Source organism: Acanthisitta chloris, unplaced genomic scaffold, assembly GCF_000695815.1.
Source record: "Acanthisitta chloris isolate BGI_N310 unplaced genomic scaffold, ASM69581v1 scaffold902, whole genome shotgun sequence".
NCBI lineage: Eukaryota > Metazoa > Chordata > Aves > Passeriformes > Acanthisittidae > Acanthisitta > Acanthisitta chloris.
Window position 1 is genome coordinate 48,134 of NW_008661957.1, and position 26,867 is coordinate 75,000.

The window sequence follows — 26,867 nt, forward strand, 5'->3', positions numbered from 1 at the left end:
TGCAGTTCTAGCCACAGCCATGACATCTTGACACTTGTCTTAGAACTATGCTAGGGACATCTCAACATGCCTTAGAACAGGAGGAAGAAGAGATCTATGATGTCCAATCACTACATGCCTTCCTTGGTATAGCAAGTAAATCCCTTTCCTTTGACTGAAAACCACACTGCCATACACTTCATATGCTAAAGTGAATGTTGTACTGCTTGAACTACCACCAAGCAGGCTAATTCAGTGCAGCTCCCCATAAGAGGCTATTAAACCTCACTGTCAACAGAGTAAGATTCAGACAAGGCTTCCATTTTGTCTCCCATTGCATGAAGAGAGATATAATGTATTTTCTGCATATAAGTTTCCACTTTCTTCCATATAAGTTCCACACTGGCTGTGAAGAGGACATTGGATTTAAACTAGTTTGCCAATTTCTCCACTATTGCTGATCACCCAAGGCACAGAAAAGAAAGTCTACCATGCTTCTCCAAATGGCACACAGAATTTCTATAATACACTCATACATGAAGATCCATATATGCATTGTTGTCCTCTGGTGAATATATATGGAAGGTGCTAGAGACCACAGATTCCCCTCAGCATCTTGTGCTCAATATGCTTTCTGAAGAGGACAACACTTGTTCTGTCTCAGATGCCGTGGGTGGAGCTGACAGCCACTCAGCATACATGTGACTGGATGTATGAGTATTGCAAGTTTCCAGAAATCCCTTAAAAAGCACACACTGACAATTTCTAAGGTTGGACTCTAGTCTGATGGGTTTTTTTAATCTTCATATTCTCTTTATACTGCCATGAATGTTTTATTCATGTTTCCTTAAACTGTTTTCATATTGACTGTTTTTATATCTTGAAAGAACACAGTACTATTCTCCCTCCAGCTAAAAAAATTAACAATACTGTCCTTCTAATGGAGTAACAAAGATTCTGATCTTCACTGGCTATTCTAGTGCAACTATTCTGGAGCACCTCCTATCATATTATTGGACTCTTTAATCACTATTAAACTTGGCTTCTGGGCCTTCAGTTGCTGGGTTGACTGTACTGGAGTAGTATCTGCAGAAGTTGTGCTGTTCTAGCCTTGACAGCTGGAGAAATACAGTAAGTTCATGGCTAGCTCTCAGTTAGCCAACAGATAAGAACAGACTGGAACAGGTGGGTTTATTTCCTCTCTAGACACAAAGAAGGTATCATCATTGAGGTCTTGTTTAACAGGGCCATTTCCATTTCCCTTCCTGTATGTTGCTGAGGTGGACATTTCCATTTCCCTTCCTATGTGTTGATGAGGTAGACAAGTGTATAGCTTATGAGTTTTCCTTTCAAGCTCAGCTTCATGTTTTCATATTCCTGCATAGGGATGGATAGAGAGATACAGTCCTGAAGCTCTGCTCCTTCTCAAAGCAGATCTTTCCTTAAGCAGGTACTAGCCTGCCTGAAGGGATACATAAGCTCTGCCATTCTGGTCATTCTCATGTACTTCTACCAAACAACGTACTTGATTCCAAGAACATTGTTGCTCCTTTTTTAAGGACTGAAGTGACTTGTGGGACTGGTACCATTCCCTGACCACTCTTGACAAAAGCTTGTTAAGGAGTTTCACTTCTCTTGATTGAATTGTCTGCTTGGAGTTGACTACTGCAGGTCTGCATTTCCTCAGAAACAGTATTCAACCAGCTCTGCCCATTGGGTAGGGTGAAAAAAAGAGGAAGTATTTTTCAATGGCAAAGGGCTTCAGATTTTTTTATGTTCTTCAATGTCTCTAAGAGGGTCAGAGGAGAACAAAATCCAAATTCTGGGTGCTCAGGATTTCAGAGTATCACAACTTATGTCTTTCCTCACACAAATGGCCTTGTGAGAACCAGAACCTATTAGTTTCCCTCTCCACTTGCAGATCCAGCAGGATAGATTCTAGGAGTCCTTATTTATCCATTCTGTTGCAGTCCCTTAAATAGAGTTGAGCAGCACCAAGGATGGACTGTAACTCACATCGGCACAAAAGATTAGTGATTTCCACCACGGAGCAGACCCAAGAACTGCACATGAAACAGCACAGAATTTTGAACCCTTTACTCCATAACCTCTTTGCCAGGTGACGTGTTATTGCTTACCACATACTGTGCACTAGCTGGAACTTGAGTTCCAGACCGAGTTGCCATACAAAGTGATAGCCTGAAGCTCATCTCCATCTGAGTAATAATCTCTCACACTATGATGGCATTCTTCTGAAAAAAATGCTATTTTTTTGTTGCCTTTATTATGTCTTTGTACTTTTGCTGGGCTCCCAGCCACAGATAAAGCCTGCTGATGACTCTGTAAAATTGTCAGTTACCTTTTGTTGGCAGAGAAGAGGCAACAGGTCCTTGTGATATGTTCAAACTACTATTATATCTCTGTCCCATGTCATTATAACCTTCCCACCCCCAACCCATTCCCAATGTATGTCAGCCACAGTTAATTGTCACCAGTCATTTGGCTCTGCTTTCAAATCATGGCAAGGCTTTGTTTTTGTTCATAGAACAGGACATGTAGTGTGCACTCTCTGGGTGCATTAAGTCTTCAAGTAGCATACTGATATCCTTTTCTTAAAGTGAAAATCCCTCTGAATTCTCCCAGGACCTTTCCAGAGTTTGAGACTAGTGGAATAAGGACGGTGTAAACATCACACTTCAACTGGTTCAAGTTGATTCAAATGGACTCGCATGAGCTGGATGCTGTTTAGAATCTTCTTCTGATGGCCAACAAGGGTGATGCCAATACGCTGGATATCTCTGCAGAAGAACAGAGGACATGGAAGTTGTTAAAATCGGCTGCTTGTTCTGAACAGTTGCAGTCCATTTTCCTGTAGATCCAATGTGCGTAAAATATATGTGTGTGTATATCTGTGTCTGAGAAACAGCTGACAAGGCTTCTGCTTTTGCATGACAAATGTGTGTGGGTGGAGGGGGTGTTGGCAGAACTTGGCAGATACAAAAAGAAGCAGTTTAAGTGGGCCATGAAAAGAATCAGAGGGCTGGAACTCCTCTCCTATGGTAAAAATGGAATGTTGGAGTTATTTGTTCACCCTGGAGAAGAGAAGGCTCTGAGGAGACCTTACTGAGGGAGCTCTGAGGGAGCTTACAAGTAAGACGGAGAAAGACTTTTTACCAGGGCCTGGGCAGGACAAGGGGCAATGGTTTTAAATTGAAAGAAGGTAGGTTTAGGTTGGAGATATAGAAGAAGGGTTGTGAGACTCAGAAACAAGTTGTCATGAGAAGCTGTGCATGCCTCATCCTGTAAGCATTCAAAGTCAAGTTGGGTGGGGCTCTGAGCAACCTGATCTACCGAAAGGTGTCACTGCTCATGGCAGGGGTGTTGATCTTTGAAGCTGCCTTCCAACACCAACCATTCTATGATTCCAAGAGTGTTCCTTTTTCCAGCTCCTGTCTTCTACATAGCTCTTTGATCCAGCATACGGCATGGCTCTTTCTACACATCTAGTTAAAAGTGGCTATTAGCTGTGGTAGCTGTCATGAACATTCTGATATAATAGCCTCGCTGCAACACTGGCAGTATATTTTGTAATGCACATGGGATCAGTATTAGTGCTTATAGAAACAGAATGCCAGTGTACCATGGTATGGATGGTGTCCAGAGGACCTAGAGAGATGTAAGAAGCAGTATCTACTTTGCTCTGGCTTCCTTCTCCTTTTTCATGTATATGTATGTTCCACATACCCCTTGCTAAATATTTCTCAGATTGCTTTAATTTTCTGCATGGAAAACTCAGTGTCTGGTATCTTCTGCTCTGCCCCTCTACTTACTCGAGAGTCATGCGTGATATGACATCAAATGTAGTCAGACCAGCCTGGTCAAAATTCTCCTTGTAACGGCCCATCTTGATAGCATCCAACCACTCATGGGCATTGCTGAGTGAAGGGAAATCTGGAGGACAGTTGCTCAGGAGAGGCTGAGATGGTCTGCAAAAGAGGCAGGTTCTAAAACCCGTTACCAACATCAGCTGACCAAACTAGCAAGGTAGGAGTTATGAGAGGGAGATAATGCAACCTCTGAAGAGCACAGAATGGAAGACAACAAGGACATTTGTTCTTAATGCTTGGATGCCTAAAGTCCCACCCTGATGTGCTGTTTCTAGGCTACCTGTGTCCCCATTTCTGCCTGAAAACAATCAACCAACCCAAGAAATTGATACTTCCTTCCCACTGCCTATACCCTCTCAGGCACACTTTCTTCTTTTCACACTTTCTGAGTCTAGACCTATTAGCTGGGTAAAGAGCTGCAGTAGGGAGGTTTCTAAGAGAGATGAGACTTTATATACCTTTTCACCTTTATGACTAGCTCTCCCTCTCCTAGATGCACTCCTTGGATCAGATAGTAACCTATAAGACAATATGTGTTGTTTCAACTACAATACCCATCAGATATAAGCACAGCAGTAAAAGGCCAAAGAAATTACTGCTCACACATAGCATTTGTCCTTTTCCTCATTATCTGAATCTGTCCCAAAGCTGTAACACACTTTGCATGCTGCTTTTAGTAAACTGGGCACTACTAGACACTTTTTCCCTCCCTTAGTTGTGGAGTACATTTCACTGACACAAGATTTATAACCACAGGGAAAAACCCTCCAGGCCAGCAGGATGCAATTTTGTCATCACCCCAACAGCTATCTAATCTTGGCACCATTTACCCCCTCTTCTTTGATGACCTCCTGCCTCTGGCACCATCAGGCTGAAAATGCAGTTGGGAAAATATGGGATGCAAGCTGCAGTTCTAATTATTATTCTTCTCTAGAGACTTCCTCCCCTCCATAAGCTAAGGTCTTCTTTTCCTTCATCATTGCTTGTGATCACAGAGTATTGTGTGATCACAGAGTATCTTGTGCAGCTGCACCCAGATGTGTCCCTCCCTTCATTCTCTGATCCCTCACTCATTCATCCTCAATGCAATTCATCGAGATTTGTCTCTCATCATATTCAACACTCAAAACTCCTCATCACCCATTAACTGTATCAGGATACACAGTTCTTCCAACCTGCTTCCTCTTTCGTTTTTTCCTTCCTATATATTCCCAGCCTCAGATAGGAGAGTTGGAAAAAACCCACTATATAGCCTGATTTACTGCTTTCTTTTCCTCATGACGCCTACTGAGAGACAAGTCCTATAATTTTGCATTAAATCCTCATCTCACCTGCTGGTCCCAGTGCCAACAGCTTTGAGGGCAGATGGCTTGCGAATCATTTTATCTAGAGCACTGACTATTTGCTCAAATTTGGGTCTCTGGACCCGCTCCTTCTGCCAGCAGTCAAGCATCAGCAGGTGCAAAACAGTTGGGCAGTCCGGGGGTGGTGGCAGGCGATAGTCCTGGTCAATGGCATTAATTACCTGCAGGAAAAGAAGAACAAAGCTTTATCACACCTGGGAAAATAAAAGACAAAACAGCTTCAACAACTTGGTGTGTATGGCTTTCTTCTACTTGAATTGACACAGGACAGAAGCAGATGTATGTTCTCATCACTTCTAAAACTTACATCCTGATTGGACATGTCCCAGTAAGGCCTCTCACCATAGGACATCACCTCCCACATGACAATGCCGTAACTCCAGACATCACTGGAGGAGGTGAACTTGCGATACTGGATAGCTTCAGGGGCAGTCCAACGGATGGGGATTTTGCAGCCCTAGAAAACAGACAGAAAGTAACCAGAATGTTAGTGAGATAAGGACTCTTTGTGAAAATGACATCATTGAAACAATCAGATGCTAGCAGCACAACACAATGCTGAGCATGGGGTGACAGTCCAGTTGATTCTGTCTTGTAGACATCGTTAGTTTAAATTCAAAATATGTTCAAGGTTTCCACCTTGTTTTATTGAAGATGAAAACAGAGAATCATGCCTCCTTGCTGCTACAAATCCCACAATATAATACATTTAAACTTTCGTAGCTTTACCTTACAGCATTTGAAAGTACCATACAGCAAAAACCTGCTGAAAGTCCCAATCATTTGGAAATCTAAAGCATTTAAATAATTCCAACCTGCAGCACTAAGATACACTGAGTGACCAGCATTAACTTCTTTCTCTTTCCATCATGACCTCTCTGACTGCAGGTATGACCTGCAAGATGCAGTATTATTCAGGTGCTGATTATTCAAAATGTACATATCTAAAAATTGTTTCACTTTCTAGTGACTGAATTCTTCTTCATCCCATTCATCTTCAAACCACCCGTTATACTCCCAGCCCTTTTGTAGTACGGGCAACAGGTATCAGACCTTCATAGGCAATAAGTTATTTGATGGTTGGTTTTAAGTCCATAAATATACTTGTTATATACACTATAAATATCCTCCAGTCCTTTATTCTTTCCATAAAAAGCTAATTAAAGGGAGAAGATAACAGCTGCATCAGGCTCTGAGGTTTGACCCATTCACCATCATGCCACAAAGAACAGCACCAAGACCTCACAGGGCAGAGTGGATCAGTTATTCAGTTATTTTAAGTTTTTATTGGTTTGGAACAAATTGCACAAAAGATAGAAGGCTCCACCCCACTGTACTCTATGATCTTAAGATGAACTAAAAAGAATACACCAAATCAAGGAGGAACACAGGAAAAAAAACATAGCTGTCAGCACTGTAGTAACTTGCACAATAGTAATAACTCACCAGACCTCCAGTATAGGTGGGATTTGAGGCATCATCCTCCAGAAAGCGGGACAAACCGAAGTCTGACACCTTGCACACAAGGTTACTGTTGACTAAGATGTTACGTGCAGCCAGGTCACGATGCACATAATTCATGTCTGAAAGGTATCGCATGCCAGCTGCAATTCCCCGTAGCATTCCCACTAGTTGTAACACACTGAACTGTCCTTCCTTCTGCTGCAAGTGAGGAGGCAAACAGAGGCTTTTATGACCACAAAACATGAAGCCAACATGGAAGACTAACAAAGAGCAAGATAACAAGGTAGATTTATGAAGTCAGAAAACATACGTCTTAACTTCAGCCAAAATCTGAAGGTTCAGGGACAGCAAATAAGAAAGGAGGGTGGGCTTAAAGCAATGAATATAAAATGAAATCAGACCTTTTTCTGAAAGCAAATCTCCTCTTGTGGCCACATCCTCCTTTAGCCTCCTACAACTAATTCTCACTACCTACTAAGATTGCAAAATGAGTGGGAACAGACAAATCTGCTCTTACTACATTCTTTACAAGGGGTTCTATGCAATTCTACACAATGGGTTCATGTGTTCTTCAAAATGTACCTGCCAAAGCATTTGTCGCTGAATTAGCATATGAATCAGTAAAAAAGAGAAGTGAAGCAGCTATACTATGAAAATTGTCTGTATTTATGTTTCGTTACCAGAAAAATACCCACTGGAAACCATGAGTTCAAAAACAACTGCAAGTTTCATTACTTCATTACAATGATGAAACGTGAAAATATTCTGTGGAGTAAAGTCTGAAAAACATTACTAGAAAGACAAACTTTGGAACATGCATGTAAGCAACTGAAAAGCTGTGTACAAAGATAAACAATTTAGTATTGTTTACCATTAGTTATTCAAGTTGGAGAAGTCTAAAATACTGAAGAAATTTTATATGATGGTTAAGCTTGTGAAATATTTTCATGTTGGCTCAAAACCACTTACTCTGGTAATTTGCTATTATTTCTATTGCACCTGAAGAGGGCAACTGAGGACTTATAGAGACAGAAGTGAAGAGGAAGGACAGGCAAAATTATCATATCTGAGACTGGCACACAGCAAGATGAAGAGGTAACTGCTGTGGGAGACTCTGGTTGTGGTACCCTGAGGAAGGAATCCAGTGATCCATTCTCCATGAACTCTGTGACAATCATGACTGGTCGGCTCTTGGTGACCACACCCTCCAGGTGGATGACATTGGGATGCTCAAATTGCCCCATGATGCTGGCCTCACTCAGGAACTCACGCCGCTGTTCATCTGTGTAACCTGACTTCAAGGTCTTAATAGCTACTGTGTATTCACGCTTCCCTGGGTGTTTCAGGCGCCCAAAGCACACTTCTCCAAACTCTCCTGTCAGGGAGAGAAGAAATGCACCTCAAGTAAGGAAACACAACAATGAATTTAAGTCAAATGCAGTAAAGCATTCTACTTTGGAAAACCACAGGCACTGCTTGGAAATGGGGTTACTAGAGCTGTACGGATTAAGGTGAAGTTCTTGATGAAGGCTGGACACTACACCTTCAAGGTTCAAATGAGGAGTTCTGAGTCTTCAAAGGGTGTTTTAAACTTGGTTTGGAGCCAGCATCTAAGGGTAAGTAGGTTAAGAATAATTTTGGTAGAAATGAAGGTTAGCTATCATGGGACATTTGATGTACCATGAATCCGTGGGTTCATTTCAGGTCAGTAGTGTGCCAGGTCCCAAGATAAACAAAAAACCGCTTTAAAATCTGTTGAGTCTCAAACTACCTGATCCAATGACCTCCTCAATCTTGATAAGGGACACATCAATCTCCTTGGCAAATTCTCGAATAGCTTCATTGGGATCTTCATAGGTCGAAGGATCAATGTAATACTTCACTCCGAGTCCTGCAGTGGAGAAGACAGCCCATAACATCACCAGAATCAAACCTTGAGACAGATGGGTGTTAATGAGTCCTGAAAACAGACAGGTCCTTGCCTTCTGTGGCTTAAAAACACTTACCTCGTGCACCGATATACTGCTGCAGGCGGTCTGTGTATGGAGTTTCTCGCCTTTTACTGCAGGACATAAAGGAAAGGAAAGTCAAAATACACACAAAAGTCTCTTAGTGGATGTTGGGGTATACTTCTCAATGCAAGGCTCAGAGAATCCTTGAATTTAGGGATAGAAGAATGGGTGTTAATATCCTGCCCATCTCCTGATAACCTGTGCATGCTTGTTTTCTATGTGGTAGTTTTTACAGCACTGCTTGCATCCCCACTTTAGATATGACAAATGATAGGGCCTCCATCACTATCCTGAAAAAAAATATTACAGTTCAACATTACTGTCTCGGAAATTCTCTTGCTATTCAGGATGAATTTTCATTTTAATTCCATTTAATTGCAACAAATTATTCTTTTCAATAATAATCAAAGCCATCTCCTGTGAGGCCTTTTAAGTTCTTCAAAAACATTCTATGAGCCATTTACTCTAATGCTTAATTTGTATATACTTCCCTCAATTATTTTTCCTCCTGGACTCTTAACAGCATTTACTTTGGCTATTCTTATTCGTAAGTATGGTACCCAAACCCAACCACAGAGACCCAGATGGAAAGAAATCTGTTCTGTGATGTGATTTTTGCGTGTGCAGATCAAAGAAGGTGTGTCTTTATTATTGTACTATGTATTGCATTTATGCATCTAATTTTCAGTAAGCATAGGTCCTTCTCAGCATAGGCATTTCTCAGATTTTATTCTCCTTCTAAATGTGTGTGATTCAAGCAGCATTTTCCACACATGACCTAATTGTTTTCTAAGTTTCATCCTATTAATGGTTTGCCCTAAACAATTTTCAATTTTCAAGCCACTTTCCGACAGTGTTCATTTTTCCCCCCCAAATGTACAATTTCACACTAGTTTACAACAATTATATTAATTATACAAGACTGTAAATCAAACCCTATGGTGTCCTGTAGTATCCCTGCTGTATGCACGGATTTGTGTCAACTCATAGGCTTTGCTGTTTTAGCACAAGACCTTTTAGCTGCTGATTCAATTAGCATCTGAAGACAGAGTATCATGAAACATTAAATTACCTTTTTTTTACTAACATAACTAATACTGTCATTTTAACAAGTAATTGTGTATTATTCTTACTTGTCAAGCTCATTAAATTCTGCTAAGTTTTCAAAACCACAGACAATTCTACCTTCTAATTCTGTTCTGTTGTGGAAAGAAATTTGCTTTACTGGGGGCCTACACCTAAGAGCTCTAACTTTGCTGAAAGTCAGGTCTACATTAATGTTTTTTTATAGGCTATCTGACATATTATTGGTTTTCTTCTCTTTTAAAAAAAAAACCAAAACCAAAACAATTACCTAAAATAGGTGTTTCACACTGCATATTGCCTCAAAAATGCATACCAACCATTTATAAAAACAAGTTAAAGTCATAGCATTTGAGTCTACATGTGTTTAAACTTTTAAAGAACTACTTATTTCATGTGGTGTTCCTCATTTCCTGCATCTTCAAACTTACTTTTCTTATTAAGGACAAATTTAAAATTGAAATCTGGTATCACTGCTTTTTCTTAACAACTGTCTATTAATTGTACATTGTCACTTCAGTATAAAAGAATCTATTTTTTATGATATTGCCTTTTATGTATATATATTTACAGATACCCATTAACATCTTTCCCCAAGACAGATTTGGTAATATTAACTTATTCTGGGTTTGGTTTATTTATTTTTTTAAGAAAAATATATGCTTTATTGAGTTGTGCACATAATATCACATTTCCAGCTATAACATGAAATTATACTTTTTAACAGTTCAAAGCTACAAAAAGAGGCAACAATTCAAATATAACAATATTTGATAATTCTTTTCTTTGCAGAAAGAAAAATGATAAAAGAGAATATACATAGAAGGGGAAAACAAATGTAGAAAAGGGAAGGGAACAAAAAAGAAATCACTAAAGCTAGATACCACCTTCTAAAGTTCAGTAGTTTATACATTTTTTTTAGGTCAGCAGAAAAAAAGCTAAGAAGTCCCTCTTGTACAGAGGCACAGTAGAGAAAAGATAGGGAAATCCATTACTGACAATCTAGGGGATTAAGTTCAAATCTCAGTAAATTCAAAGAGCAGGTAATGACTGTTTCTTTTCTTCAAATAACAAAAACCCCCTTATTTACTTCTGTATCTCTACAAAAGTAGCAACTCTTATATTTCTCTCTTTCTCTTTAAGAACTCTGTCCTTCTTTTTTGCTATAACAGATTGTCTCTACAATGACTTATATGCCCTTTTGTCTTCCCAAAATGGGATGTGGTATTTGCTTTTTTTAACCTATATTGTATGAGTTAGTGTTCCATGGTACCAACTGGGGTTGTACAGATTTTATTCTTCAGCAAATGAGCTCCTGTTTCTTGATTCTTGGTTAAAGGGTATTTAGCACCTTCTAAATAACTGAATCTGAATACCTATTCCAGGAGTCCTTCCCACTACATTGTTTCGTTCTCCACTTGCTTGCCTAAAATGCAATTTACAAACCCTTCCTTACAGTGATGTTTTCTTTAAAACATTTTCCTTGTGTTCACATTACTAACTAGCCAAATATCAGCTAAGTACATGAGTGGTTTACCAAAGGAGAGGCTCCTCAGATAACAGTAATGGGGCAGGATCTTTCTTTAATTAGAAAATGGCATCTCAAGGACATCTGGATAAATGTAGATCAGGCTGTTTCCCTTGGGACAGGGTTATGTTGCGGGGGTAAGAAAGTTCCACTGTCTGAAGTGCACATGAGCAGGTCAAGGAATTCACCTCTTGAAGATGATGGCAAGGATGGCAATGGCAGCAATTACCAAGAAGGCTAGACCACCGAGCGCTGAGCCCACGATAAGCGGCAGTCGGTCCTGCACCATCTCCGAGCGCTCCCCTAGGAAGGAAATATGTGCATACACAGACACAAATGCAGAGGACAGAAATTGTTAGAGGTTCCCTTCTACTCAACCAGGTCTCATCCCTACCAGCCCTTTGCTTCACAGTCACTGTGCTTCTCCAGTGCCTGCCTTCCTACTTCTGAAAAGCCAGTGCTCCCTTTGAATTCACTCTTCCTTCCCCTTGTGCACTGGCACCTTTGATCCATACCAAATAGATGGTGATACTGCTGAAGTCAAGCTTCTGCATGGATGCCTGTGTCCTATCTAACTTTGTGTCCTGTGTCCCACCTATCTTTAAGACCTTTAAAGAACATTCAGATGTAATATGTCCTATGACAGCTGCCCGTGAAACTGCAGCAGCGTATAGTGCTATGTATTGTAACATCTTCTTAAAGAGAGCTCTACTGACACAGAGGCACAAGAAGCAGGACTGGGGAGTATGGCAATAGTGTAAACAATATATTCCGATAGCATGGAGCTTCTTCGAGTGAACAGATCTGCATATGCAAATTACGATGTACAGAAATATAAGTGCAGTAGGAGTCTCTGGTACTGGTCTTCCAGTGGAGAAGCTAATACACTTAAGGACACACACAAGTGAAAGATGATCATGTGCAGATCTGAGTACAAAATGGTAGCACTTACCTCCCATTAAAGTCTGGAAATACATCTTCCCACTGTATGGGCCGTAGCCCACTGTTGTTCTAGCTCGTACTTGGAAGGCATAGATCTTGCCTGGGCTCAGACTTGATATGGTGGCCATGTTGGTTTCACTAGTTAAGGTGAATGAATTATCCTCATCTTCTGCCTGTGCATGTCAGTAACCAAAAAAGAACATGAAACTTCTGCCTACACTGCTCACTCTCCTCGTCAAGACATGATAGTTTCCATGTCAGCCCAATATTCTTTGAACCCACTACAGAGACTGCCACAGCTGCTATTCCAGATCTTACTTCCTCGCACACTACTCATTCCTCATTCTCATTTTTATTCTCTTAGGCCTGGGTTTCCCAAGAAGCTCTGCTAAAGATCCTCAGTCTAAACCAGAGTGAGAGACAAAACTATAGTGTCCTGTGGTTCCTTGCTAAGCATATCCATAAAAATGCCACAGTCTGTCCTGAAATTTTGCTTTCTACAAACTCCAAACTCATGTATTCTCCTAGAAGAATCCAGAGTATGAACACACGTAGTGCTGTATCCAGGAAGCTGCTAGACACTTCATCACAAATAGTAACCCCTTTTACTATAGAAAAACAGTAGCCCTGCACAATCCTGCATAAATATTTATGTGAAAAATGAAGAATATGGAATGAGAGCTTGTCTGGACAGCTCCACATACCTCTTCCCCTCAAATCAGACAGATAAGGAGTCACAAAAGATGTGAATGGAGAACAACTTTGTATTTACCACCCTGCAATTCCAGCACATAAATAGGCAACTGATATTGCCACATATTGAATGAGAGAGTACGTTCCTCCTCACAAAAATTCTTAGAGATACCTGTCCAGTGATAAATGGGGACATAGGACTTCCCCCTACAAACACATGACAGACTGTTGCAATGTGTCCAACTCCAATATGCACATCTGTAAGTTTCAGGTCCTTCCACTGTTACCTGTGTCACCTGAAGCTAAACTTACTATTAGCCAGTTTTCAGCTTAAACAAGTGTCTACCTTTTTTTTTTTTTTTTTGAATTTGCATTTGTCACTAGATGATTCCAAGTTGGGAAATGCAGACGGACTGATGTCAGATGAAGCATATATTACAAACTTCTGGTATTGGTACAGTTTGTTCTTTCCTCATAATTGAAGCCTTTTTCTCTGTCTTATTCATCTGATCCAGGGATGCATCTGCCAGACAGAGGATTTCCCTGTTCTCCATAGAACAACCAGCGCAGTATCACTTTCTGCTCACCTTGTCAAAGTAGCGTAGCTGGTAATCCAGGATGATCCCATTGGGCTGGTCCGGCTGAGGCCATGACAGTGTGATGCTATTGGTAGTACGACTCACCTGATGCATCATAGGGACAGCAGAGGGGACTGGAATGAAAGAGAGAAAGGAGAAATTGCAAAGGGATAAGCTTAACAATGACCTATAATAGAACATTCATTATGATGAGTTAATAAATTAGGTCAGCTCTTCTTTTAATTTCCCTTAATTTGCATTATGAAGTACTTTGTAAAATAGCCAGAAGAAACTCAGGCACAATACTAGTCTGCTGGGAGATTCAGTCATTCACAACTCAGACAGAAAGAAAACAAAGAAATCCACATCCAACTGATCATGCACAGGAATTAAGAAATTATCTACATTGTAGCTAAACGTAATTCTGATCTTCAAATTTGCAATTTTTACATGCAAGAAGAGAAGGTGTTCATTGCCACTGCCTTGTTCTAGGATCACACCTGGACAAAGAATGTGACAGTGGTCTTAACAAAAGCAGAACACACTACGTCTCCTCTGCTTCTTGCCCAGATTATAATTCTTTGCATGGGGAAAAAAAAACAAAACAAGTATGGGCTACCAGAGTAACAGAGGCCTTGCAATACCAGATCATTGCTGCAAACCAGAAGATGGAGGCAGATGAGAACAACGACATGTTAAGGAACAGACTTTAGAGTATGCCTCAGCTCAGTGGTCTCTGTTCAGTTACAGATAACAGAGAATGAAAGCACTTCCTTTTCACAGCCAGATACGCAGCCTTGTGTTCAGACCAGCTCCTGGAAACTCAGGCCAATCCTTGCCAGAACTGTTGCCCAGACATCAAAACTATCACTGTATGTGAGACTGGACCACAGAAGTCCAGTCTGAATGGGCGTCTAACTAGCACTGCTGCCTGGAACTATCACCTAAAGGTCACTGCTAAGTGCGTGGGTATGTATGCTTCACATATAATTTTTCTTCTGTTCTAAAATAGCTTGCTAATTTTCTGTCTTTTGGTGAACAGGCCAGTCTGGAATACTACCCAGATGGAGCTGTTAGCTCTCTTGATTCCATTATGGTATTAAGTACTTACAGTCCCTGTCAGATATTAATTACTGTGGGAAAATGGCAACTTCCCTTTATGTAGAAAGCATGCATCTGGACATAACAAACATAAAAGAAGGATTTGGAAGCATGAATCCAAACCAGAAAGCAAACAAGAACTTTTGTCTACCAATGTTAGACAATTTTTGATTAGTTATTCTCAAAGTCTGAAGGCAGACTTGTGTAACTGCCATTAATTCCCACTAGCCTGGAACTCATTAAACCGGTAGGAATGAAACACAATATGATCTTGACAATAGTATGATTAACAGTTTCAAACACTGTTCACTGAACTAAAATGAGATTACAATGAGATACAATACAAGCAACTATTTGGAGTAGTTTTGCTTTTCAGTTTTTGTCCTCTTATAGGGACCAGTCACATGTTCTGGAGAAAATAGTGAATATCTATTTAATGGCAGACCTTGTCCTAAAGTATCTCTTTAAAAAAAAGTCCTCAGAGCAGGAAGGGAGATGAATGGCTGTTAAAACCACCTGCACATGAAGCTTACTGGAGAATGGAAACCCATTTCTACCAAAAACATCCATGAATCCATGTGCACACACATGCACACTCTGCAGGTTCATGCAAAAGCTAGAAGAATATGAGCTTCATCTTAGGAAGAGAATTCCAAGCAAAAACTCCAGGATAATTGTAAGAGGATCTTTCAGCCTGCCAGCTGACTGTCCATAAAGCTCTTCTCAAGTTTTACTTTCTCTCTGCAAGCAAAATGTCATGTTCTCAAGAAATCTCCAGGTAAGCAACTAGGAAATCCTCATTTTCTTTATGGATGCAACATTTTCAGCAATGTTTAAATTTTCCAGAAAAAGCATGCCAATGAAAAGCTGTGACCTAACCCCACTGGTTTTACACAAAAGACGTAAACTTCCTTGATGTGAGGAACGAAGAAGAGACTTTAGGCAAATGATCAAAAACTGCAGAATAGCATTTTCTTTCCTCATTAATTGTGAAAAAGATAAAAGGATTCTTTTTAATAAGAAGATAAAATTATTCTGAAAAACATAATTCAGATAGGCTCCAAATGGCTCAGGCAGTGGGAACTGGTTTAAAAATGTAAATGAAACAAAATGCAAGAGTATAAAAGATAAAATGCTGTCTCTCATCTTCGGTCCTTCTATTTCTCATCACTGCTTGTCTTTCAAACAAGATTGCACAACTGCTTCACCTGCTAATGACAAGTTATTAAGACACACATGAATAACACTGTATTCAAATATCAGGAGGCAACTGGTCAGTTAACATTTGATCAAGACAGATGTTGCCACATTTTAATGTTATACAAAGTTTAACTTCCTTCTGATAGAACATAATGCACACGCACAGGGAAGGGTGCAAACCTAAATACACAGCTACACTGCCAGGGAAGAGTCCAGTTCCTTCTAGTTTTGGATTAATATTTTGCAGAATGATCAGAGTTCAATCTTCCCTCCATTCCTCTCCTTCCCACCTCCAACAGTTATTCTTCCCATCCTTCTCATTTCTTCCCAATCCTCAATTTTTCCCCTACCTGGAAGAAATACTCACAGTCAACTAGCAACATCTGACCTTCATTTTAGTAAAAACGTATCCATTCTGATGTTAATATGTGCTATCAATTTTTAGCTATGGATCGACAGGTTATCTTTTGCCAGCGCTACAAAGATCCAAGCTGGCACTGTGCACAGTATGTTTGTGCACAGCAAAACCTGCACCAGGACAATGAAGATAAATGGTACTCTACTCAGATGGGCAGCATGCAGAAGCAGGTTACAACTACTGGAATTAGAAATGCTGGAAAACATTAAAAAGAAATCACTCAAGTGTATCTCTTTTAAGGACAAAATTTATGAAACACTGGCCAGGGAGCTCTCCCACCAGTTCAAGTAAAAGAGATATAAAGATTTCTCCTCTGACAAGTTTTATACTAATATGATGCGAATACTAATGCTAAGGTGACATGAAATGTTAACATATTTGTTGGTGGAGTAAGTACATATTTCCTGCCAGAATTGTATGATAAAGTTACTCTCCCAGTGTTAATACATCAGGAAATATAAGGTTCAAGGTTTTATGTCTACAGACAACATCCAAACACCATACCTCTGCTGGCACAAAACTGACAGGCAAGTGTTTTCCTCTATATACATGCCAACTATTAAAAATGTTTATAACAGAACTTTGCTTTCAAAGCTTGTTTTGTGTACACAAGTGTGTCCAGTTCTATGTTGATTTGCCACTTTTAATCATTTTGTTCTTTTCACATGGGGTGTGTTTCTGTCTTCATTTAAACAGTAGGTAAAACCCGAACTGTGAAAACAAGCACATTCATCCTCTGCTCATGCTGCAGAGATTTGGCATAGTAAAGAGATAAACTGGAATAGTTTTTGTTGAGTGACCATAAAAATTGTTATTAATTCCTACTCATAGCTGGGAAAATCCACTGAAGATGGCTAAGTTGACAAATGTCACTAATGTCACTAAGGGAAAAATTAAAACGTAAAAGAGTATTTTTGTCATTCCTATGTGAACAGAAAACAAAAAAGTTAAATGCTTAGGGACCTTTGGCAAGTGCTCATGGCTGGCAATTAGGTCATAAATAAGCAAACAGCTTATTATTTGAAGAACAATGTAGTTCATCCAGAGGACAATGAACACAGAGCTCTACTCTATTTGCTTTACCTGCTGACTTTAGCCTGCCAAAACGCAGTAGTATGCAGCTTTTGACAGCTCTCGTCTTATTCCTTTCTTGTTTTGAACAATAAAATGCCTTGCCTGTGTCCCTGCTCTTGCCAACTAAGTCTACTGTACTCCTTTGGCTCTTTTGGGAAAAGCAAACATCTTCAAGCATTTCATCCCTTTTCCTTCATAATCTCATAATCATACTTGGCATTTAATTCTTTTCCTCTTCTCACACCATTTCACCTGAAAATTTTATGTCAGGTCCTCTTAAATTTCCTGGCACTACCCATAACTGTCCTTGTCCCCATTCAGCCTCTTACACAAGCCTTCAGACTGTATAGCACTCATTTCTGCAGTGCTACAGATTTTTGGTATTGCAAGGTCCCACTGCTCTGATTCCAATTGATGCAGAAGGCTGCTACACACCCTTTCAGAGGTACAAGGCAACCTGGTCAAACAGGTCAAACCTTTATCCTCACATACCTCCATTAGCTCTCATAATGTCTCAATTTAGTTCTAAAAAAATCCACTTGCTTTTAAAAGTGTGCATTGATTTGCTCCAACATTTGAGTCTCTGCTGCCTTTCTCTTTTCCTCTTCTTTCTAAGAATGTAACAACTGCCTGAATGAATAAGCTCAGAAGCATGTCTCTGGCAACAGACATTACTACATGCTTCAATGGATGGTGTAGGAAAAAAACCCAGACAGGTAGTTACAGCTGTGCACAGAGAAATTTTCCTCACAGTCCTTTAAATGAAAACCTGACTTCTGTCCTGAGACATGAGAAGAGATATTTGTTTACCCTGATAAATACAATTGAAGATGTTAAAACGATGAATGAAATTTCAGTCAGGTTTTTTTTTTAATAATATGATTGAAGTTCTTTGCTTTCTTTGTGTCAGGTTTCCACTTGTGAAGAAGCATAACTCCATTGGAAATACATAATAACCTTTCCTCATGTAGTTCCTGCTACCTGGAAGAGTCTTCCAACATCTTTCTCTATATCCTGACACTTCTTGAGGTATCCTGACACTTGTTGAGGTATTCACCCTCAACACTTCAAACCTTAGCTGCAAACAATTCCCTTCTCTTGTCTCATCTCTGTACAGTTCTTCCTTCCAGTAATTAGCATATCACATTTGTGTGTCATACTACTACGATCCAAACAGGTTTTATTATTACTGTGCAAACATGTTTCAGGTTACAGTTAAGTCTTATTATAGTAAAGGATGTTTTTCAGTGCCAGCCCTTCTTATTCTGATTTCAGATACATAGTCACTGAAGAGTAGGAACACCATTATCAGTCTCCCACAGAAAAAAATGTGATTGTGTAACCAGAGGATCCTATTCTACTTTGAAGAAGGGCCAGAAAACTGTGAAGGGTAAGCAAACTCTTAGATGAACAATGTTTTGGAGACAAAGATGAAGAGCTAATAGATACCATGGGAAAAAGAAAAAGTAGAACCGCTCCAACACAGAATATTGCCTAAGATTCCTCTAACAAAGGGGCAGGAGGATTTTTTTTTATCAGCAGCTGGAAGAAGCAAGAGAACTCTGATGCATAAGTAACCAGAATTTTCAGAAAATGCCAGGATGGAGAGTCTTTTTTCAGTCATATTTAATTCAATGGAAAGAAAATTTTTGCTATGGCCCTCTATTCTGGAAACGTGTCTTGGTCCAGTTTGCTTTTTTTTTGTATGTTCTTCATGCCTTCCTGTACCCTTTTTGTCTCTTTCAGTATATAAGATCCTGAAATTTCCATCTCTGCTTGTACAATAATAATAATAACAATAATAACAATAATAATAATAATAACAATAATAATAATAATAACAACAACAACAATAGTAACAGTAACAGTAACAATAACAATAACAATAGTTATAATAACACACCAACAACAAGGAGCCATGCTGAAGTGAAAAGCTGCTGAAGGGATCAAAAGGAGGGGGTATGGATGAGACACGTGACAGAGGAAGCAGGGCCTTGTTAGTATGAGCTGTCACTACAAATCGAGGGCAGCTCATCTCATGATCACTGCTAACAATCCTGAGGAAGAGCAAGGAAATAAAACCTCCGACCAAACACAAAAAGAAGCCATTCAGTACATATTGCCATTTAAGAAAGCTGGCCTCCCCTGAAACTGTTTCAGTGCACAAGAGAGGCGTCTCAGAGAGAGACATCCAACACACCCAGAGACATCAAGGGGAACCTGGAGGAACAGAAGCGGACAGAAAATCAGAAAAGCAAAAGAAGATGGTAGATTTGGTGATTCCAGGCAGGAGAAGGAAGCAATTGCTCGATTAAATTATCTCCAATATAGATGAAGAAGGTTGAGATGAGAAGCATCAAGAAAGAGAATTCTGTAGGATGTTAATAGAACACCCACCTATCTACAGGAGAAGCCAAAGGAACTGCCTAGAATTACCATACAACCTACCCAACCACATTTTGTAAACAAAAACTGATCACCCACTTGCAGCCAGCCTCTTATGAGGACTGGGTATGCTATAGATGCTCTGCTACTTAATGTCTGTCAGGTAATATTTCAAAGGGAAGAAACAGATGTTGTCAACACAAATACCCCTGGTATCTGCCAACAGCAAGAAATCACTTGGTGTGTGTATATATTCCCTCTCTTTCCATATCATAGAAGTAGAAATGATAAGATTTGATTTAACCAAGATCATGATGCCACATCTGGTTTCACAGTACTTTTCTTGAGCTTTGCCAAAACCTCATTTTCAGTGGTTTCCACACTACACTCTAGAATCACATTCAGGATTTGTTTCAGTTTAACAGTTACACTCCTTTAAATGTTTACAGACATTTTCTGTCACTCAATTCAAAATGTTCCCCCTCTTTCTCCTTCTCATCACATTAGTCCTCCTTATATCCTCATAAACAAGTTGTGTACAATTCCTCTCTGTATTAGCTTATACATGTTTGTAAAGAACAACATATGCCATGACTCTTAATGATGACATTTAGCAGAAATCTATGCCTATATGCATGTGACTCTTTTCAGCGCCAGTCATTGTACATGACACTTACAGGAAACCAGAATTCCTCTGACTGTCTACACAAGAAATTAGTATCTTAGTTTAGTCATCCCCATGGTGTAGTTCCTATTATAAGGGTCACACCACCTTTACTATAGCTGTACAATATATTTTAATATTTCTACCATGTAATAAAAAAATAAATTTATATTATTAACAGGAGAATAATATTCCAGAACAGCAAGGTTGAAAAGGCAAGGACAAGGGAGAAAAAAAGATATGTCATGCAGAAGAACACAGACCAGTTTCAGCAAAACAGGAATGGTGATTCTGCTTCTGGATACTTTGTTAAAATTCCATTTAACACCTTGCCAAGTATTATAAAACTATAGTTTTCACATCCTTTTATGACCCACAGGACTACATATGCCACCTCAGGAATGTGTATATTTAGGAAATGAGTATATATATATATATAACTGAAATGAGGAGAATAGAAGGTGTTGCATAGGAACAAGACAGGACTGAAAACCAGAGTCTCTCAAAACACAGACAAAAAAGAAAAGTGAACAGGTGACAAATGCTAGAAAGACTAGCTGAAGGATAAGATGAAATGGAGAAGATGAAGACAAAATTAAGAAATGCTTGCTAAGAGCTGCTGTGGCAAGCTGGTGCTCACAAAATCACTGTCAAACCCTGACAGTGTCCCCTCCCTCGCACAATGAACCAACATGCTTTGTGTGACCTATAAAACTATATCTCCCATGGGCATCTTCTCCAGGGCAGCTTCTTCCCCAACAATCACATCATCTGCTAAACTCAGTTTTTCTGCCAAGAAGGAAGAATAGAAAGCCGATTCAGAGAAGGCAGGAATGAGAAGGGCAGAAGTGAAAGCGTGGAGCTAGCAGGGCACCATAAATAGGGCACAACACACAATTTAAAAGACAAAGTTCCAGGATTTGAAAGACAAAAGCAAATCAAATGAGAGACAGAAGTAGAAATGCTGGGACTCGGATGCAGGAGTCTCCTCACCTGACTGGCTGGTGCTAACATTGATGGTGGCATAGTGAGGCGCTTCTGAACTCAATTCAGTCACCAAGTTGACAGCCTGGATCTCAAAGGTGTACTGCACACGGGCCAAGAGGTTGGAGACTTGAACACGGCTTTCTGTCAGGCCCACTTGGCGTGGTTCAAATTGTACGCTGTCCCCACAGCGCACGCATGGCCCTGAGGACCCTGATGGGCAGACTTTGCAGATGACATTGAAGAAAACATCCTTGCGGCCACCCAGGTCCCTGGGGAGGCGCCATGTCAGGAGCACGTTGGAGCCAACAACCTCATAGCTAAGGTCACGAGGAGCAGAGGGGATGCCTAGAAGACAGAACGAAAGATTAAAATCCCATGAAAAAATGAGAGATGGGGGAGGGGAGAAGACAAAGGAAAGGGAAAAGAACAGAAGCATAAGTTGCTTTTTCTTCTCATTCTTACTCTTCTCCAGTTGTTTCTCTGATAACAAAGGTAAGAAAAACATTCTTTGCTACAACAAACACACACTGACATAAACAAAGGAGCAACTGTATTATCACACTTTAGAGAAACAAAATTATAAAGAAGGATCTCTGTTTCAAGGGCGTGACTTTTTCTTTTCCCTAAAAGAACAGCTATTTAGGGAAATGCCAGTTCTTCGGAATTTTAAATTTTGCACAAGCTTAGTAAAGGTTTGTCTCTACTGAGACCTCTGATTTTCTCCTCTGGCACCTAATATCTCTGAACTTCAATTACCCTGTCCCATCTACTGCAGGAACTGAACATCAGTTTCCCTATGATTATTCCTGATGCCAGTTGGATCATGCCAGTGGCATCAGTGGTAAACTCTGACAGCTGAAACACTGTCCATTCTGTGCATCCAACACATCCCCTGCTGCCAGAGCGACAGTGAAGGGAAGGAGGAAAATGCAGAGGGTGAGAAGACAGAATGGGGAAAAGAACAGGACAAGACACTGCAGCTAAAAAGTGAAAAGTTCAGAGGTAAAAATAGGCATCAGTGTTGCACTGCTAAAACTTGGCACAGACACAAAGCAAGACAGGAAGGGGACTGACACAGAGGCTGAGCTCAGTATTGGGGAGGGGCAAGGGAAACTATTTCCAGAACATTTCCCCATGAAGGCTGTAATGAAATCCAAGAATCCTCATTCATGCCATTACTCTACAGTCAAAAAATGTTGATGAAAAAGCAAAACCTCTTCCATGTTTAATGCTTTGCAATATAAATTATATCATCTATTAGTACAGGTGGACGAGGTCTTCATGAGGGATCTTTCTGGCTGCAATTTAGTTCATTGCTGGAGCAATTGAGTATTTCCTATAGCTTTATTTCCAATACTATTAAAAACATAAATTATGTTGAAAATTTGCACACAGAAGCCTGTTTAAAAAATGTATTACTGACACGATGAAGTATTTGTAAATCAGGAAATGTCAGAATTAAATTTTCTTTTGTGGTCTTGACTGGGACACTCAACATTTGTACTGTGGTATAGTATTTAACCGCATGATCATATACTAGTTTTCCCTGAGCATTTTATCATAGTCAATGCAAAGGATAGATAACTGTTCAGGAGAAATAATCCTTGTGAAGTACAGATTGCTTGATGTTGGTCGCTGAAGAGGATTCTGTGCAGTACAGCAAGCAGGGGATTACAGACAAAACTCCCAATCACATTTCCTAACTTCTGAGTATTTAACTTCAGAGCCACAATTCATTTCCTTGTCACTGCCACAAGTTCAAGGGTGATGTTTTGATACATTACTTAAACTACATTTTTGAGCGCTAATCACTAACTTTATTTCATTTTCTGCATCTGTCAGGTCCTGCACTTTGGCCATAACAATCCCATGCAGTGCTACAGGCTGGGGACAGAGTGGCTGGAGAGCAGCCAGGCAGAAAGGGACCTGGGAGTTTAGATAGACAGGAAGCTGAACATGAGCCAGCAGTGTGCTCAGGTGGCCAAGAAGGCCAATGGCATCCTGGCCTGGATCTGGAACAGTGTGGTCAGCAGGACCAGGGAAGTGATTCTTCCCCTGTTCTTGACAGTGGTGAGGCCAAACCTTGAGGACTGTGTGCAGTTCTGGGCTCCTTAGCTCAGGAGAGATATTGAAGTGCTGGAGCAGGTCCAGAGAAGAGCAATGAGGCTGGTGAAGGGACTCAAGCACAAGTGCTATGAGGAGAGGCTGAGGGAGCTGGAATTGTTTAGCCTGGAGAAGAGAAGGCTCAGGGGAGACCTTATCACCCTTTACAGCTACCTGAAGGAAGGTTGTAGTCAGGTGGGGGTTGGTCTCTTCTTGCAGGCAATTAGCAGTAGGACAAGAGGGCACAGACTCAAGCTTTGCCAGGGCAGGTTTAGGTTAGATACTAGGAAGAGATTTTTTACGGAGAGAGTAATCAGGCATTGGAATGGGCTGCCCGGGGAGGTGGTGGATTCACCATCCCTGGAGGTTTTCAAGATGAGACTGGATGTGGCACTTAGTGCCATGGTCTGGTAACCATGGTAGGGTTGGACTTGTTGATCTTAGAGATCTTTTCCAATCCAGTTGATTCTATGATATTTCTTGGCCTATTAATATCAACAACTGGGAAATATCATAACTGATGAGAACCACAGAGAAACTAATGAAAAAAGGAACAATTTTTCCATAAACAAAATTTTCAGAAAATGAATTCTGTACAGTAAATATGGTTTTCACACTCTGAATGATAAAGGGAAGAAAGCACTGATTAACTCCTGCAATGAACACCTTCAATTAACTCCTTCAGTTGTGTATGAAATGAGACTAGCATTGCATAAGAAATTAGTATGTTATTCTCTCATGAAAAGTTGTACCTTACGCATATGTGCAATGTACTTATTTAAGGTTGGATCTACAACTTGATGTCTTTTCATTTCTGAGCATCTAGTATTGCAACACTCCAGCCTTCTCAATATAGTTTCACCAAATTATCAGCATTGTCAGAAGCATGTGGGAACATTTCTGCTTTCTCATCTATATTCAGTGAGTGGATATACCTTGTAGTCAACTGCAGGAGCAAAGGGAAGTTTTGGGTTATTTCAGAGGTCATGAGAAGAGGTGAATTGCAACTCTCCTGAATCATTCAGGCACATTATCTCTTATTAACTGCCTTTCTTGTTTTCAAACACTCCATCCAAAAACTTACCAGTGCAGGGAGCATCAGAATTGTCTGAAGCAGATCGATAGTAGTGTTTCTGACACACACATTCACGGGAACCTGGCAGTGGAGCATGGCTGTGAGCAGGGCATAGATGGCAGGGGTCATCTCCCACAGATACTTTAAAAAAACCAAGGGGACAGGCTAAGAGGAGGAAAATGAGAGAGGCAAAAGCAGGAAAATCATTAATTCAGATTCCAGAAACATTTCAATCCTACTTACATTTAACTTGGGCTGCTACTGCAAGGAGTTATTACATAAGAGTATTATAAGTTATTACATACAGTAGCTACTACTGGTTTTGGTGCTTTATGGAGCATGTATTGTTCAAGTTGCAATTTCAAACCAGTTTATCTTATTCTATATATAAGTGCTTAAATTGATTCACTGGCAGATGAAAGAGAACCAATCCAGAGACAGTTTTGGCCATCTGAAATAATTGTCTTCTCATTACTCACTGAAAGAGCTTTAGCATTGGAGAAGCCAAAGAGCACCATCATGTGATCTGTCTGGAAATATCATATAGTTACAGGTATTACCCACACCTCCTCCCCCCACCCAACACAGCCACAAAAATGGATTTTTTAAGCTGCCTTCAACAGTGTCATTGCCTAAAGTAATATAAGATGCTGATTTTGCAATAAAATTAGGAGCAGACACTAAAACTGGCAGTCCTACTGTTTTCCCGTAGGTCTGAAAACTTCCCACTAATGGATAAAATCCTCTTAATTAGTCAAATTTAATCTGCCAAGGCATAGAAATAGGTCTATGCCAAAAGCTGAAACAAGGATGGAAATCCATCCTACAGGGAAAGAAAATGAAAAAATAGTAACTTCTTCACAACATGGGAGCATGGCACATTCTAGGTTTGGCAAAGATGTTATGCTGAATTGCCTAACAGGAGGTGCTTGGACCTTATATTGAAGTGCTAGGATACAGCTTTTACCATTTTTATGTAAGTTTTACATGAGTTTTCTCAAGCTGATTATAAATAGAAACAGCCCTATTAGATTTTGTGGACTAGCAAACTCAGATTAAAATTAATTTGCAGATATTTTTTTAGTTAACTTCACAATAGAGAGCATTTACAGGGAATGGTAAACTTTCAGACAGACTCTAGATGAGCATTTGATGTCAAAAGACGCAAGGGACACTGTGACAGGTGCTTCCTCCCCCTTAAGGGTGGGTTGTTGCACACACCCTCAAGAGAAGAACTGTTCTAGTGGTCACCATAAGCAGAACATTCCAAAGGATTGTGGATAGCAAAACATTTTCTAAGGAAAGAAAAACATGTAAAAAAAGAATATTATACATTATGAAATTATGTGTTAATATGAAATTAGGGTATCTAATGAATGCTCAAAAGTGGAATATCCCACCAAAAGCTGCAGAATTATCCCATCTGGTTATTATTTACTGCACTTGCAGGCTTCCACTTCCAGTAACAATTATTTGGAAATATTTCTAACACACACAGGTGTTGAGTGGCCACCGATGAATCTTTCTTAACAAATAACTTCAGAAATGCAGAGTAGGTTGTTTATCTAACCTTCTTCTCATAGGTGTTCAGTTCCCTTTGTTCTGGATTTTCAAAGCCCATTGGAGATTTTTTCATGTATACTGTGGGACTTCAGATATGCAAACCTTAACAAAGCTGAAAAGGTTACAGTCGCAGTCCAGACATAACAGCCAATAACATCTGTGAAGTCCCATCACCTTTACACCTGTTATATGACTTCATCTTCTCTCTCAAAATTCTTCTTGGCTGCAGAGCAGCCTCCACATGTACTGTGATAAGAGTGGTAAGTCCTGGAACAGGTCAGACCATAATAAACACAGGGATTTCAATAACTCTGAATGATGGCTATTAAAGAGGAGAGCACTGTTTATTCCCAACAATCAAAAAATGACAACATTCAGTGTGTGATACATTGCCATATGGAAAGGAAAGGGGGAGACTAATTTTGCCCATGATAGATGACGGTAAGAAGAGAAACTGCCTTTGCCTTCAGACATTTATCCAGCAGAAAATCAAATTATTCTCATATGGAGAGATCTGTCCATATGCTCCTATGCACAATAAACTAAGTAAGATTTTGTCCACTTTATGAATTTTAACAGTTTGACTCAGTTTAAGGCTCTGCTAACAGTCACAGATGTAGAATATAATTCACACTTCTTTGCAAATGCACCTGTACTGAAATAATGAGTATTATGAATGGGAAGTTCTCATCTCACTCACTGCATAGTTATTCAATCAAAATTTACCGCTTTCAGGAATCTTTATTTATTTCAAATTTGAGAATGCT

The 26,867-nt window shown here is 39.9% G+C and overlaps 1 protein-coding gene across 1 annotated transcript in view; it reads right to left on the minus strand.

Annotated features, from left to right (window-relative positions):
- Positions 1-3,805: 3,805 nt before the first annotated feature.
- Positions 3,806-26,867, minus strand: part of LOC103798143 (ephrin type-B receptor 5) — a 38,037-nt gene continuing 14,975 nt past the window's right edge. Inside the window, exons 3-14 of the mRNA XM_009070389.1 lie at positions 24,547-24,702; positions 21,366-21,704; positions 13,540-13,664; positions 12,270-12,432; positions 11,506-11,620; positions 8,701-8,756; positions 8,466-8,585; positions 7,822-8,069; positions 6,677-6,892; positions 5,538-5,687; positions 5,198-5,391; positions 3,806-3,965 (exon numbers count right to left, since the gene is read on the minus strand). Coding sequence (XP_009068637.1) covers positions 3,806-3,965; positions 5,198-5,391; positions 5,538-5,687; positions 6,677-6,892; positions 7,822-8,069; positions 8,466-8,585; positions 8,701-8,756; positions 11,506-11,620; positions 12,270-12,432; positions 13,540-13,664; positions 21,366-21,704; positions 24,547-24,702 — 2,042 coding nt within the window. The remainder of the gene's footprint in view (positions 3,966-5,197; positions 5,392-5,537; positions 5,688-6,676; positions 6,893-7,821; positions 8,070-8,465; positions 8,586-8,700; positions 8,757-11,505; positions 11,621-12,269; positions 12,433-13,539; positions 13,665-21,365; positions 21,705-24,546; positions 24,703-26,867) is intronic.